General features: G+C 35.4%; 1 protein-coding gene across 16 annotated transcripts in view; it reads right to left on the bottom strand.

Annotated features, from left to right (window-relative positions):
• The window catches only part of clec16a (C-type lectin domain containing 16A), an 81,251-nt gene that overhangs the window by 53,028 nt on the left and 11,573 nt on the right, over positions 1-16,650 (bottom strand). For 8 of the 16 annotated variants that reach the window (XR_015480848.1, XR_015480849.1, XM_087244541.1 and 5 more), the window contains exon 10: positions 1,132-1,315. Coding sequence is in view for 13 of the 16 variants with exons in the window: in XM_087244541.1 (XP_087100667.1) it covers positions 1,132-1,315 (184 nt within the window). In the remaining 3 variants the exon portion in view is untranslated. Of the gene's footprint in view, positions 1-1,083; positions 1,316-16,650 lie in introns of all 16 variants that reach the window. The other 8 variants (XR_015480847.1, XM_087244539.1, XM_087244542.1 and 5 more) reach the window with 1 other exon arrangement.

The following is a 16,650-nucleotide window of genomic DNA, read 5'->3' on the forward strand; positions in this document are numbered from 1 at the left end:
CTTGACGTCATTCGCTACAGGTTTTAATGACCCCCGATTCACATTGACAGGTAAAAATCTGATCTACCTGCTTACACTACAGACACAAGGGCTAGTCATGGGCTAATAAAAGCTTCTGATGGTATGATAACCTAGGATAAAAATATCACGGTATCACTGTAATATGATTTCTGCTCTACAATAAGCTCTTTTAAATATATTAGTAAAAAACAACACATAGATTTCCACATTGAATTCAATATACAGTTTTCATTTTCACACATTTATAATATTTTGGAACAGTAAACATGTCAAGCTAAATAATTAAAATAAATCATTGACTTCTACTAGGTTCATTAGTTTACAAAAGAGATATCTTTCTAACACATAAAAAAAACTTTACATATACCCTAGGAACGGTATATAACAGAAAATTATTTCATTCATTCATTCAGGATAAATTTCCACATGGCCTGAATCATGGCCTGAATCTGATTTGAGTACATTTGAATCCATGTGATTTTTTCCTGCTTACACATACATGGGCCATATCCGATATGTGCTACATAGGAGAAAAAAGTAAATAAAAAAAATCAGAATTGGGTCACTTGAACCATGCAGTGTAAACACAGAATTATTTGTTTTATTTTGGCTAGAATAAAAGCATTTTTAAATTTTATTTAAATCATTTTAAGGACAATATTATTAGCCCCCTTCAGATATATATATTTTTTTGATTGTCTACAGAACAAACCACAATTATATAATAACTTGCCTAATTACCCTAACCTAAAAGCCTTTAAATTACACTTTAAGCTGTATAGAAGTGTCTTGAAAAATATCTAGTCAAATATTATGTGCTGTCTTCATGATAAAGATAAAAGAAATCAGTTAATCAGTTATTAGAAATTAGTTTTTTTTTTACTTCAAATCTAAATCTCACTATTTCAAATTTGTAAACAGCGCGGGACAAAAAAAATCTAAATCACAAAAACCGCAGGTGTTCTGTCAGTTTTGAGAGCAGAGCCACAGCCGAAGTGTGGTGTGATCCAAAGAATGGAGGGTCAGTCAGTCATGCTGGGACATTCATCTAGTGCTACTCACCTTCCTTGTCCCCACTTGTCCTGCTGGCCTTTGAACTAGCCTCTGTACCTTTAGCCTTTTCCTTCTCTTCTTCTGGCCCTTCATCCGATCCCCGCTTCTCCTCTTCTTCCTCTCCCACGTTCTTGTAGTTGGGTCTTTTCTGCGCCCTCTTCCTCCCGCGCTGACGACTCATCTCCAGGGAACGCTCCAGGCTCTCTAGTGGCTTGGTGAAGCGGCGAACACCAGCATTGCTCTAAAATATAAAATAAATAAATAAATAAATAAATAATACAGGTGAATGTGGCATATAGTAAATAAGACATAAAAATGGTGTTCTTGTACAGAATAAATAATAAAAAGTACAACAACAACAACCCTTTTAAACTCAATTCCTGAAGGGCCAAAGCTCTGCATAGTTTAGCTCCATTCACCTACAACTCACACCTGCCTAATAGTGTCTAGTAGTCTTGAACACCTTGATTAGTTGGATCTGGTGTGTTTGATCAGGGATGAAGCAAAACTGTGCAGAGCTGCGGGCCTACAGAAATAGAGTTTGAGACCTATGATAATAATAATAATAATAATAATAATAATAAACAATATAAAACAAATAACAAAACAAATTCACTTTGTTAACAAACAATTTAGAGTGTCTTTATTACAAGGCCTCAATAAACTCTTAAATCCTTGCTTAATATTGGTCAGTAATGTATTTTAGGTACTGGCTGGATCAGTATTATTGAATTTGAATATGTACTTTATAAATACTACACAGCCAGTATATTAATAACAGGCGTACTAAGTGTTACCAAGGTTACATTAGTTAATATATTTACTAGCACGAGCCAGGAATAAACAATACTTGTAAAGCATCTATTAATCATAGTTTCACATTTACTAATACATTATTAAAATCTTGCTAATAGTAGTTAATGCACAAATTGAACAAGAATTAACAACAAATAACTTTATGACTGTCAACTAAGATTAACGAAGATAAATAAATACTTAAATATATTGTTCATTTTTTGAAAAATAAATGATTACTGAAATGTATTTAATATTTTGTATAAAAGGCTATATTTGGTATTGACTGCTTCTAGATGTCTCTTGTTTAAAAAAGTTTAATTCTGACCATTATTTTTTAGGTCCCACTTTATATTAAGTGGCCTTAATTACTATGCAATTACATCAAAATATAAATACAATATACTTAATGTGTTCATAATGTATTGAAGAACACCCGTGGTGCTTTTCAGGTGGGATACAGGTGTGTTTAGGGACAGGTTTGGTGATATGGGCAGGTTTAAGAGTGGGTTAAAATGTAAGGCATGTTAAACAGTGAGATAATAAATCTAATTACAAAAATTAATTACATGCAGGTGTTTACACAAGCATAAGTACAATGTAAAAAACTTGAATTTACACAATAACTACATGGTAACAAACTATTAATTTCCGTGCAAGTACATATTATTTAAGGCCATTTTTATTTTCTGTTGAATTCAAGTCAAGTGATGGGCCGGGCCATACTAGGAGCTTTATTTTATTCCTGAAAGCAGAAGATAGTTTCCTTGTCTGTGTTTGGAATAATTGTCTTGCCCAAATGTTTACCCTGTTTTCATCTTCATCATCCTGGTAATGTAGATGTTGGGATTTAAGCAGCAAATATTAATTTACACTGATAAGAGCCAGGGTTGTTTTATAAAAACAGGGAGATTTCAGATGCTGTCTGGGCTTTCCATGTCTTTTTAAACCTCCCTTTCTTCATGTGTTCAATGCCTTTCCCCTGTAATAAATTTTATTACACATAACTTTTCTTCTAAACTAATTAGTTGTGTCTTCTTTGCATGTGTGTTATCAGGCAAACTAGTGAAAATCAAATGCAAAGCTAATGAAAAATAAGCACATTTATATACAAAAAATAATGAAAGAATAATAATAATTATTTATATATATATATATATATATATATATATATATATATATATATATATATATAAAATTATTATTATTCTATATACATATACACATACATATATCCACATACATTAGAAATATACTGCGTCTTTGTTTTGGAACGACACATTCGCACATAACCCATCTCGTGTAACAGCAATAGCTGCTTTTGCACTTAAAGAGACAGTGAAAGGAAAAAAGTCTCTGGCTTCTGAGAAACAAGAAGCCGCTAAAACAGGAAACAGCTGCCAAACAGTCAAGGACACAAATGTAAAATGTAGAATGGCTAGTTGTGCTGTTTCTGAAGATCTCCAATAACTCTTCAGACATAAAAAGCTGTAGGCAGTGATGCTGGACTGCACACTGATCAACCCATTCATGACGTCCGTACGAAAAATAAGTCGTTCATTCTTAGAACGGAAGGAACAAAATGAGAACAATCACCTGCTCGTGGTCTCACAGATGTGTTATTGCACTCTGAACCACTCTGTCTGCTCTTCAAAGAACGCCTACAAGGATTCAAAGAACCCAGCTCTACTGTTTCAATACATGATACGACCATCCAGCTTCTGAACTGTGACTTTTTGAAGGTGTCTGGTAGCACGAGTTAACAAACAACTCTCCACAAAGAAAAAAAAAGGGACCACAGCAGGTCACAGTGACACGGTGCAAAGTACATGCAGCTTGTAGCAGAGAACTGGAGTGCTCAGTAGGACACCGCATTCGCAAAAAGAAAAAAAAAAAGAAAAAAAGTCATCTGTGGTCTGCCTGTGGTCACAGACCTAATGAGTGAATTCTATTCAAAGTGCAATCTACACTGCGCTGTTTACGAGAAAGATCTGGCAGATATGGCAGGTGATGATATCACTTTCTGAGACAGATAAAAAAAAAAAACATAATAATCAATGAGTGGAACTTATTAAAATGTGGTTGTCTGAGATGGACTGCATCTATCAGACATGCGAGACGTCATTATTTATGCACGCCGCATTGATGCAACATTCACCCCAGCCGACCAAAAAGACCAAGTTGCATTTGCATAAAAGCCTAAAATGTGACAACCGCTTGTTTAACTTCCAGAAACGGGTCACTAAAACATGCCGCCAGGCTGCAGGTGTGATTCCAGCAAACTGCGTCGCAGGTGTGTGTGTGTGTGAGCGTTTTTATACACGTGCACCTTGCTCACTGTGCAGTATGTAAATCGTATAATGAGAAAACAGGGGAAGCTTCTAATACGGTGGTGGTTTTGCCCTTCATCTCTGCACTACATAAACTTCATACTTCCTGTCATCTGCGCAAGGACCTGTTTGAAATCCAGATCTACACAGTCGTCGTCTTCTGCCTAGTCCCTTCTGTGCTCATCCTCTACCTGTGGCTTGCGGTGAAAGGAACATCATGTGATGTGTGCATGCGTGTGTGCGTGTATGTTTGGTTGTCAGAAGATTGCTGGTAACACATAGGTACCAGCAGCTATTTCACAGGCTTTACGGGAAAGAGAGAAAGTAGGTTAGAGGCAGTGCGGTTGATGGTGTGAGGCAAATCGCTGAACATCAGAGCAACAGGAGCCACAGTAAAAGGCACACCAGAACTCTGCATTTACATAAGGATTTCCACTGGCTTCCTAACAAAGCACTTCATGACAGGCCATAACAAGCTTGTGCACAATTATTGTTCAAACAAAAAAAAAAAAATCTGTTTAAAATAAATTTAGAATAAAAAAGCAAGATAAAATGGAAGCTGTGCCATTTCAGAGCAATAATTCTTTGGTAATTCTAGTAGTGTTATTGCTTTTGAAGGATGCATTTTGCATTCCTCAATTATGTTATTGCGCAAAATTAAACCAAGTTAAATTTATTAAATAAATATCCTTATGCAAGAGAATGCAAGATGAAAATAGAAATCGTGCCTTTTCAAAGCAATCATTCTGAGTAGGGTTGTAACGGTATGAATTTTTTACGGTATGATAATCGTCTAAAACAATACCACGGTTTGACGGTTTCGCGGTATACGGTATGTTACAAATGTTACAAAATAATAGAACAGTGAAGCAAATTTGACTTTTTCCAAATAATATATTTTTAGTTACTATAAACAACACCACTTACAATGAACAAATAAAAAAATAATAAAATAATAAATAATGTGTCAAAGTCCAAATAAAGTCCAAATAAACATGGTGCAAATACTCAGTAAAAAAATAGATATAAATATTTACTATACTATAAATAGTTACATAACGAAACTAGATTCAATATGGAACATCCTTAGGTTTTATGTGCCAGCATGGATATGGTTGTCTGTGGATATGGACAGACAAACAGCTGCACCTTCATTTGCGTCTTTTGAAAACAGCAAGAGCAGCAGTTCTTCTTTGCTGTGTCACTGTTTTGTCATGTTTCTTTGCTGCTGTGCATGCAAAAGTACTTAGTATGAGAATTATTTCTTTTTTTTTTGCGTTTTATTTAGCCACGCATAAATGTATGCCCATCTCTCATTCCGTGTTGTTCAAAAAGCTTGGTCCACAAACAAAAGTGAAACCTATGCTTATTGGTTGTGATATAGCGAGTTTGAACCAATCTGGGCATGGAGGAGGGACAATGCATCAATGTATCATGTCTGATTTGTCCGGAGACACAGTGACGAGCGTTTCTTTGTCAAATCAGCGTGGTCAAATTTTGATGACGTAACCACACTGATTCCGGAGCCTCTGAAAGTCCGCGAATGTTATGTGATACAGCACTGGAAAGCTGAGATTCTCTTCTTTATGCCAATCCTTGAATTGTATGAATCGGATCAGCGGATCAAAAGTTATTAAACATTTAAGAGCAATACTTATTTTTAGCCGCGGGCGGCTGTCTCGGTCTTTAAGGGTTAAAACCGTTGATATGCAATTGTTCATGGTATGATAATCGTGCACGTTCAAATCGTGGTAAACCGTCATACCGGTATATTGTTACAACCCTAATTCTGAGCAATAATTCTTTACTGTCAATAGTGTTATTACTTTTGAAGAATGAATGTCTCATGCATTCCTTTGTTATATCACTTTAAAGCGACTGCTAAATTGTTTTTACGCAATTATTTTGTAATTAACAAATTCACCTGAACAAATTCAGGTTCTAAAAAGAGAAAGACTAAAAAGTGTTGACTTTCATATTAAAAACATTCTCGTCAAACTTATTAAAAATGAAATCAAGATAATGCACCAAGTTTTTCATTAGAAGAGATCCGTTCAAAGATTTTAAATATATGTTGGCAGAAAGAGAAAAGCAGCTGAGAATATTAGCGGAAAAAAGGCTATGTTATACTACACTGCTAGTAGTGGTTTCACTCTCCCTCCAGCCGTAGTCCATGCACAATGTAAAATGGCTTTCACACTGGACGTGGAAAGCACTGCGCTATAAGATCTATTCATGGTTTGTACTGCACAATGGGAGATTTGTCGTCACACTAACTAAACCACAATAGCTGTAGTAGAACGCACAATCAACTAGCTTGTTCAAGATAAAAATTGTCTCGACTAAAGTTGAAAAATAGCTAAACAGTCCATTCTGTACTGCACATGCCCATCACAAAAGGAAAGTTCACTCAAACAGTGCATTTACAATTACGCTACTTGGATGTAATGGCATCGCTGGTTAAATGACTTGTTCACTATCAGTAAACTTTAATGTCAATTAAATGCGTTTATTTTATTGACATGTGTTTTTTTTAAATCAGTGTGTTTGACGTTATAGTTTAAAAATCTTGCTAACATTTGCTAAAAACTACATTGTAGTCCTTTGACCAACACACATTTAAATTCGGTGACAAAGTTTAACATTAACCTAATTTATCAAAGCAATATTTAATAAATTATTATAATGAAGTTTTAGTTTCAGCCCAGAATTTCATTTAGGTGCACCCCTAGACTCTAAACACATCATCTCTAAACATTCCTATACACATCATCCCCATTTGATGAATAGATCAGATATAGATGAAGATTACAGGCTGCATCAGTAACAACGTAACACTACAAGTAAGATTTTAAATACATATTGGCAGAAAGAGAAAAGCAGCTGAAAATATCAGCTGAAAAAAGGTTATGCTGCACCACACTGCTTGTAGTACACAACATGGTGATTTCACTCTCTCTGCAGCCATAGTCAATGCAAGATGTAAAATGGTTTTCACACTGGATGTGGAAAGCACTGTGCTATGAGATCCATTCATTACTTGTACTGCGCAAAGGGAGATTTGTCACCACGCTAACCAAACCACAAGAGCTGTAGTAGAGTGCACAATCAACTAGTCATGGGCCGGTATAAGATTCTGACGGTATGATAACCTTGGATAAAAATATCACGGTTTCACGGTATTGTGATTACTGCTCTAAAATATATTTGTTCTCTTTTGAACACAATATACTTTTATTTTGAGAAACAATTCAAATATTTGGAGCAGTAAACATGTCAGGCTAAATGAATTTTGACTTCTGCTGTCTTCATTAGTTTCAAGAACACAAATCTCTTTACAATTTAAAGCAGCATCTTTGGACATCTTTTCTGCTGAAGATACTGTCGTCCTAACAAACAAAAAAAACATTAATAAAAAAAAAAAAAACTTACTTATACCTCAGGAACAGTAATGCAGAAAATGTACAGTTTTAGTACTGTAGTCCTTGACTTTTCCAAACCACGGTATACGTTGAAACTGGTTATCGTCCAATGCCTACAATCAACTAGCTTGTTTAAGATAAAAATTGTCTTGGCCAAAGTTCAAATAGCTCAACAGTCTGCACTGTACTGCACACGCAAATCCCAAAAGCACAGTTCATACAAACAATGCATTTTTAAGCTACTGTGATGTATGGGCATCGCGGGTAAAATGACTCATTCACTATCAGTAAACTTTAGTGTGTTTTTATTGACTTGTGTTTTTCAAAATCAGTGTATTTTACATTATTGTTAAAAAAAATCTTGCTAAAATTTGCCAAGAACTACATAGCAGTTCTTTAACCAACACAAATTACCTTTCGGTGAGAAAGTCTAACATTAACCTTATTTAGTAAAACAATATATAATTAATTATTACAATAAATTAGTGGAATTTTCAATTCAGTGCCTCCCTAGGCTCTAAAAACCCCATAGCTAAATATTCTTAAACACCCCATCCCAATTTGATGACTAGATTAGATATAGATTACAGAATGCATCAGTAACAATGTCAAGCATTACACGTAAATGTGTTTAAAGAACATGTTTAACCAGTTAGCCAATTTGTGCTGGATAGCAGATTCATTGGCACCCAAGTCAGTCAATCTACTTAATTATATTGTTGTCATTTCATCATTAGCCCTCAGCTACATTAACTAACTGAATTTCGAATGTCATATTATCCAATGGAGCTCCTTTGGGATGTGCTGAATAGAATAATCACATCCTGAATGTGCAGCAGATACTTCTGCAGCAACTGTGTGATGCTTTCATCTCAATATGTGCCAAAAATGTCTGATTACTGTTTCCAGCACTCTGCTAAATCTATGTCACAAAAAAATTAAGGCGGATCTGAAAGCAAGATTCCAGTATTAGCAAGTGAATAATAAAGTTGCAGTTGATATGTTATAAACAACAACTGCTGTGCTCACAAAAAAAGTAACACAATCTAGACACCTAAAGCTGACCAGACTGTTGAGTTTTGCCGATGCAAATGGAGCTTTGTTTACAGTAAATAGCAGCACAGATATGCATGCTGTCAACAGTTTTGTGCAAACCAAAACAAATGTAGCAGTCAGCAAAATTACTTCATTTCACAGCACTGAACAAAAAAAAATGAGTCACTGTCATGGTCCATTTATCCTCACAGATCACGCTTAAATGTGTCAACATAATCGTATATTTCACTTAAAGATCTGCAAGGGGCGTTGTAATAATAAACAAATCCTGCAAATGCATTTGTGATTAAATGCCTTCTTTCCTCGAACTGATCTGAAAGTGCAGGTTGCTCTGGTTTAGGGAAGCTGGGTTTGACTGATTACCGTCAATCTTGTCAAAAAGTGTCTAGTAGAGCAGGCTGTGGTTAAGCCTGAGAGGTGAGACACAAACAAACCACAGAAGGGGCAGAGAATGGGAAAGAGGAAATGGCTTTTGATAAGACTTACACAAATGAGAAGAGAACCTGTTTCCCTGAAAAGGCAGCTTGACTGCATGTCTCGCTTTCTGCTGATGATAAACATACATTTATCAGAATAATAAGGGTGGTGTGCTGATAAACCCAACTATTACCAGAGACGTGTGTTAATAAACATTCTAGGAATCCAAATGTATCTCTGAACATTAACAGTTAATGATAACTCACAGGTACATAAGCCTTCCTAGAATGTTTATTAATATGGGTCTCTGTTAATAGCAGATTTTATCAAAATAAAAAAAAAGATCAGAAAAAGATAAGAAATGCTTACAACATTTGATGCAATCTACTTACTTCCTATGCTAGCTTTAAAAAAGTAATACATTTCAATTTATTTTCTAATTACTGTTAATATTTATAATATTTATAAAAAAATTTATTAATATGCATTTATTATTAATATCTTCTTCCATAGTATATAGAAAACATCAGTTGTTTTGTGGATGAAAGCAGACATAAACATGAGATTGTTGTGGTTTGTGATTTAGTGGTCCAGCACACATAATAGTAAGAACAACTTATGATACTATGATTATTATTATTTTAATAAAACATGCAGGAATGCTCAGTAACATGAATAAAATAAATAAATATCAAAAGTGAGTTACAAACTGCACACTTATGCACTATTCTACGCCATTTAGTAGTATAAATAGTGCATTCACACTAGGTGCATCCCAAATCGCACACTTGTGCACTATTCTACGCCATTTTGTAGTATGAATAGTGCATTCACAGTAAGTACGTCCTAAATCGCACACTTATGCACTATTCTACGCCATATTGTAGTTTAAATAGTGCATTCACACTAGGTGCATCCCAAATCGCACACTTATGCACTATTCAACAGCATTTTGTAGTGTAAATAGTGCATTCACACTAGGTTTGCCTCAAATCGCACACTTATGCACTATTCTATGCCATTTTGTAGTGTAAATAGTGCATTCACACGATGTACATCTCAAATCGCACACTTATGCACTATTCTACGTCATTTCGTAATATAAATTGTGCATTACAGTAGGTGTGTCCCAAAAGGCACACTTATGCACTATTCTATGCCATTTTGTAGTATAATAGTGCATTAATACTAGGTGAGCCCCAAATCGCATACTTATGGACTATTCTACGCCATTTTGTAGTATAAATAGTGCATTTACACTAGGTACATCACCAAAACGCACACTTGTGCACTATTCTACGTCATTTTGTAGTATAAATAGTGCATTCACACTAGGTGCGTCCCAAATCGCATACTTATGCATTATTCTACTCCATTTTGTAGTGTAAATAGTGCATTCACACGAGGTATATCTCAAATCGCACACTTAATATGCACTATTTTACGTCATTTTGTAATATAAATTGTGCATTACAGTAGGTGTGTCCCAAAAGGCACACTTATGCACTATTCTATGCCATTTTGTAGTATAAATAGTGCATTAATACTAGGTGAGCCCCAAATCGCATACTTATGGACTATTCTACGCCATTTTGTAGTATAAATAGTGCATTCACACTAGGTGTGTCCCAAATCGCATACTTATGTATTATTCTACTCCATTTTGTAGTGTAAATAGTGCATTCACACGAGGTACGTCTCAAATCGCACATGTATGCACTATTCTATGTCATTTTGTAATATAAATAATGCATTCACACTAGGTGCGCCCCAAATCGCATACTTATGCACTATTCTACGCCATTTTGTAGTATAAACAGTGCATTCACACTAGGTGCGTCCCAAATCGCACTTATGCAGTATTCTACGCCATTTTGTAGTATAAATAGTGTAGAGTGCATTCACACTAGGTACATCCCAAAATGCACACTTGTGCATTTTTCTACATCATTTTGTAGTATAAATAGTGCATTCACACTAGTGCATCCCAAATCGCATACTTATGCAGTATTCTCTGCCATTTTGTAGCATAAATAATGCATTAATACTAGATGCGTCTCAAATCGCACACTTATGCAGTATTCTATGCCATTTTGTAGTATAAATAGTGCATTAACTGAAATTCTAAAAATTATAAGTGCGCTTTAATTACTCGGGGGTTGCACTTATTTAATCGTTAAAAAGAAGTGTGTAATGTTGGACACATCACACACTCAACGATTGCTGCTTTGCTCTTGCAGATGAAGGGGCAGAACTTTCGGGATGTTGGATTATTTTATTTTGTAATACAAAATTTGTGGATTGTCTCCTACAAAATTGATTATACCGCCTCTTGATGATAAATGCGGGAATTATTTGCAGGAATTATTTGGTAGTTTGGTCATTTATTTCACTAATTTGGATACCGTCAAAGATCATCTGGGAAATTATTTGAATTTCCGCTTGGTCAAAAAAGCTTTAGTGTTCCATTTGTGATGACACTACATCATCATTACATCATACATTCATATATTATATTGTTGAGTGTGTAAGTGCATAAGTGTGCCATTTGGGACGCAGCTAATGCTTTATCACTCCTAGGCATGCTGACATTTAAATCATGAGTCACTATTCAAACAACTATAGTCTACTGATTTTACAAAAGGAAATCACATCATGGACTGTTTCCATACAGGTTATAAGATATTCAGTGCATTTTATTATCTTCATATGTTATTGAATTATGCAGAACTTGTTCAAATAAAAAAAAGAAAAAAAAAAAGAATGAGCTTAGAATTGACAAATTTCCATATAATTGCATAACTGCTTATTCAAATGCTTCTTCCATGATAACGTACTAATAAGCAAAAACCTACATTCACTTGCTCGTTCTGAAACAAATCTGACATTTAAGTGTTTTTGTTTGTGCCAGGTACAAGTGAACATCTTAACCAGCCAAACATTCGGGACGCTTTGATTGCAAACATTTGCATATGTTCATATGCGCGGCCTGGCCCGGATTCTGATATCCAGACAATAGAAAAAAAAACAACATGTTATGCGCTACAGGCTGCACTATACACAATCGAGTCTCACATCCACCTACACGCTGCAGTGATGAAGACTTCAAAGCAGCCCATTAACACCACCGATATCGCAGCACTTATCTGCCTCTCGCACCTCAATGTAAATACCCTCTTGAAAATAACAAGGGCGGAAGCAAACCACAAAGATGAATTCTGTTCTCCTCTTCTTCAAACCATCTCATCCACAGACTGGAGCAGCAGTGTTTCACAACTACCTGTTTTCTGAGAAGCTTGTTTTGGGTTTTGATATACACATTAAAAAGGGCACTGACTCAGTATTGCAGAAATCGACTTGCATCTTTAGAGAGATCGACAGATTTGATAATGGTAATTTGATAAAGAGTCATTGTAATAATGACACACATTGACCAAAATTTTCTTGAGGTCAAGGAAAGTTTGGCCAGTGACGCGACTAATCTGACACCAAGTAAATATCAAATGGTGCGTAGATAAACCCCTAATGGCTTATGAAAGTGAAAAAGATCTACTAAGGGGGTGTAACTGTACAAGAGAAATGAATGCCATTTACACTAAATGCCCTTTTTACGTACAATACACAATTGCTTTAATACATCAGAAAACCATGTGGTACTTTAACATCCTCAGATTTAAACAAAGTGGTTGCTAACTTGCTAGTAAAAAAGAAATCAAAATTTCAAAAATTCCTGATTACTTAAGCAGTCATGAATGTGAGGTCAAAGCATGATGCCAAGAAGGCACGAACACTTCTGTTTTTACCAGTTATCAGTTTTACCAGGATCAGTTTTAGGCCCTTTGTTGTTTACAATTTACATGCTACCCCTGGGAGACATTATTAGAAGACATGGGATCAGCTTTCACTGCTATGCAGATAATACTCATTTACTGATATTTCAACTAAACCTGATGAGACGTCTGAACTCTCTAAGCAAACTGGGAGTATTAAAGATGTTAAAGACTGGTTGACCAACAATTTTCTTCTCTTAAAATTCAGACAAAACAGAATTGTTACTTATTGGGCCTAAATCCTGTACACAGCAGATCTCACAACTCAACCTGTAATTAGAGGGGTACAAATTAATTATTAGCTCTACTGTACAGTAACTTATCATTTCTCCCACGTCACAAAAACCACCTTCTTACATCTGAAAAATATCGCTAACTTAAGTATGCTATCCATCTCAGATGCAGAAAAGCTAGTCCATGCTTTTATGACTACTAAACTGGGTTACTGTAATGCTCTGTTCGCTGGTTGCCCAGCATCCTTTATTAATAGACTTCAGCTAATACAAAATGCAGCTACCATTCTTATCAGGCCCAGAAAATATGATCATATCACCCCGTCCTTATTTCCGTTTTTAAATAATCTAGCTCCTGTTTATCTAACCAATCTTCTGTTTCGCTACAATCCAACCGGCTCTTTAAGATCTCAAAACTCAGGGCTTCTGGCTTGCTTCGTTTGGGACTTGTGGAGCTGTGTATCGATGGATTTGCTCTTCAGTGTTTGAACCTTCAGCAATGAAATTTAAACCACACTGAACTGAACTTCAACTCTGAAATCTGGACTTTACTAGAACTACTATGTTAAGCGGCTTTGAAACAATCCACATTGTAAAAGCGCTATAGAAATAAACTTGAAATAGTTGAAAATTGAAATAAACTTGAAAATGACTTTCTTTTTATTTTCAATGCAATTATTGTATTTTCATTTTACTTTATTTATAAAGCACTTCACAACCACCGAGCAACAGATCAAAGTGCTGAACAGTAAAATTAAAATTATAATGGAATAAAAATAATGGTATCACCTTATTTTGATGGTCCCTTTAACGCATTTTGTTGAATTTAAGTGACATTTTATCTTCATGTCAACTAATTCTTATTAGATTATAAGAAGACTGTTAGGTTGGGGTTAGTTTAAGCTGACATGTACTTGAAAAGTTTCTTATAATCAGTTATATGTGTTGAAGGAGCAGTCTCAGCAGATATTAAGCAGACAGTCTACTAATACTCAAATGAGAAGTAACTGACATGTCGTTGCAATAAAATTTTAGTCAACAAAATGAGCAATAGGGACCAACAAAATAAAGTCTTACCAAAATAATAAAAAAACACACATAGCACATAGTATACATTTAAAACAATAATAACTGCACATGTAAGCCATACCTATACACTATATAACAAATATCAGATAAGGTGTCAAAGGTCAAGAAAAATAGGTAGGTTTTGAGATGTGATTGAAACAAAGACAGCAAAGGGGCCTGCCTAATGTAACAAGGTAGAGCATTCCATAACTTGTGGGCAGCCGCAGCAAATGCAAGGTGACCTCTAAGCTTACGTCTGGTTTTTGGGACTCTAACAAGCAGCTGATATGCTGATCTAAGAGAACGTGATGGTATTTGGGGGTTTAACAGTTCAGATATATAGTGTGTAGTAGAACCATTTAAGGATTTAAAAATAAACAAAAAGATTTTAAAATGAATTCTATATTGTACAGGTAACCAGTGAAGTGAAGATAAAATCGGAGTAATATGATCAAACTTGCGACTCCTTGTTAAAAGACGTGCTGCAGTATTTTGCACCTGCAAACGGGCCAAAGAACTTATACCTAAATATAGTGAATTACAGTAATCCAGGCGGGTAGTGATGAAGGCATGGATTATATTAAAGGTGCAGTAGGTGATCTGCCAAAATGCTAACCGCTTAGCATTGGATCTTTGGAATCTTTGGACAGCGGGGAGGGACTGTGATTCAAAGCCACACGCCCTGAAATCACGAGCACGCGCACCGCGTCACAACAGCAGACAAACAACCCACTAGCTCATGTCATTCGCCAGTTAGTTAGTGCCAGCGCCGTGCAGGAATTATATTTATTACTTAGCCACACTTACATGCTATTTCAGAGTGAATATTTAGAGTAGCACGGTAAACAGTATAGGAAGGCCGTCATTGTTCAAAAATGACCCAATGTGAATATAAAAGCAACTTCAGCTCAATAAAGCAGGTTAGGCGGAATAGCGCTATTTACTGATGTTTTGTTGTTAAACTAAATATAAATCTATCTATAAATCATTATCGATGCTGTAAAAGAATCTTATGAAACTGAAAATAATCACATTAATCTTTCACCGGGAGATTTCCGTGGCTAAACAACATGTCTGTGCATATAAGTCATTCATAACACAACACAATCTAACATCAGCTAAGCCTGACTAAAATAGTTTTAAAACAGAACATTACCTGACTAACAGTAATACTTCAGCCATGGTGTCGTACTTCCTCCAGCGTGCTAAAGTAACTCCAATATTGATTCAGGTTTTTAAAAGTTTCAATTCAGCATTTGATTTCTCCCGGTCTGTCTCGTGGCCGCGCGGCCGCTTATACAGACGGGCCGATCTGCGTGAACTTGTCTGCGCAGAAGTCAGACAGACAGTCTGAGCTGCTTATCGGAATCATGGGAGACGTCGGTCCGACTCTATTTAATTGGAGGAACATTTTTTAGTTTTATGCCTTACTCAGAATATAAAAATACATATAAACATATTTAGATCATTTACTTTAATCATTACTATTGGACTGTAAAGAGACTTTCAACCAGCACAACAAAAAATGTTTCTGAGACAATCACCTACTGCACCTTTAAATATAATTTATTTAATAAAATTAAATGTTATTTATTTAGGGTGACGCTGTGGTGCAGTGGGTAGCATGATTGCCTCACAGCAGGAAGGTCGCTGGTTCGATTCTTGGCTGGGTCAAATAGCATTGCTTTGTGAAGTTTGCATGTTCTCCTCGTGTTTGCGTGGGTTTCCTCTGGGTGCTTTGGTTTCCCCCACAAGTCCAAAGACGTGGTATTGGCGAATTGGGTATGCTAAAATTGACAGTATAGTGTATGTGGGTGAATGAGTATGCACATTGGTGTTTCCCAGTGATGGGTTGCAGTTGGAAGGGATTCTGCTTTGTAAAAAATATGCAGGATAAGTTGGCGGTTCCACTGTGGTGACCCCAGATTAATAAATAAAGCCGAAAAGAAAATTAATATTTTTTTTGTTACTCAGCAAATGTGCATTTCTCTTTACAAAAAGACAGCTCTATACATTCTTATGTGATAACTGGAAATCATACAACTAAAGTTGTAACAAAACATGAGTCAATTAAATATTTTCAATGTAAAATGGCCTATGATAGAACTAAATAATGCTAATGGTTCATTCTGTCACAACCCTTTATAAATAACTAAGGCAATAAGCCAAAGAAAAGTAAGTGATGCTATAGGTCATTTAAAAAAAAAAAAATAAAATAAATACCTATTGCTATTAATAATCTGGCAGGCCTCTTAATAGTCACATTGCAAAAGTAAATTGTTTATTTAAGATTTAAAGATAAAGATATATTTTTATTATTATTATTACTACAATGATGACCATGCTATTTTATGTTTGATTGTTCAGTTTCTGTACCTAGATACTCTCCAGTAAACCATAAAGCCCTGTTTATTTCACTGTCATC

This window comes from Danio rerio, chromosome 3, assembly GCF_052040795.2.
Source record: "Danio rerio strain M-AB ecotype USA chromosome 3, GRCz13ab, whole genome shotgun sequence".
In the NCBI taxonomy this organism is placed as follows: domain Eukaryota; kingdom Metazoa; phylum Chordata; class Actinopteri; order Cypriniformes; family Danionidae; genus Danio; species Danio rerio.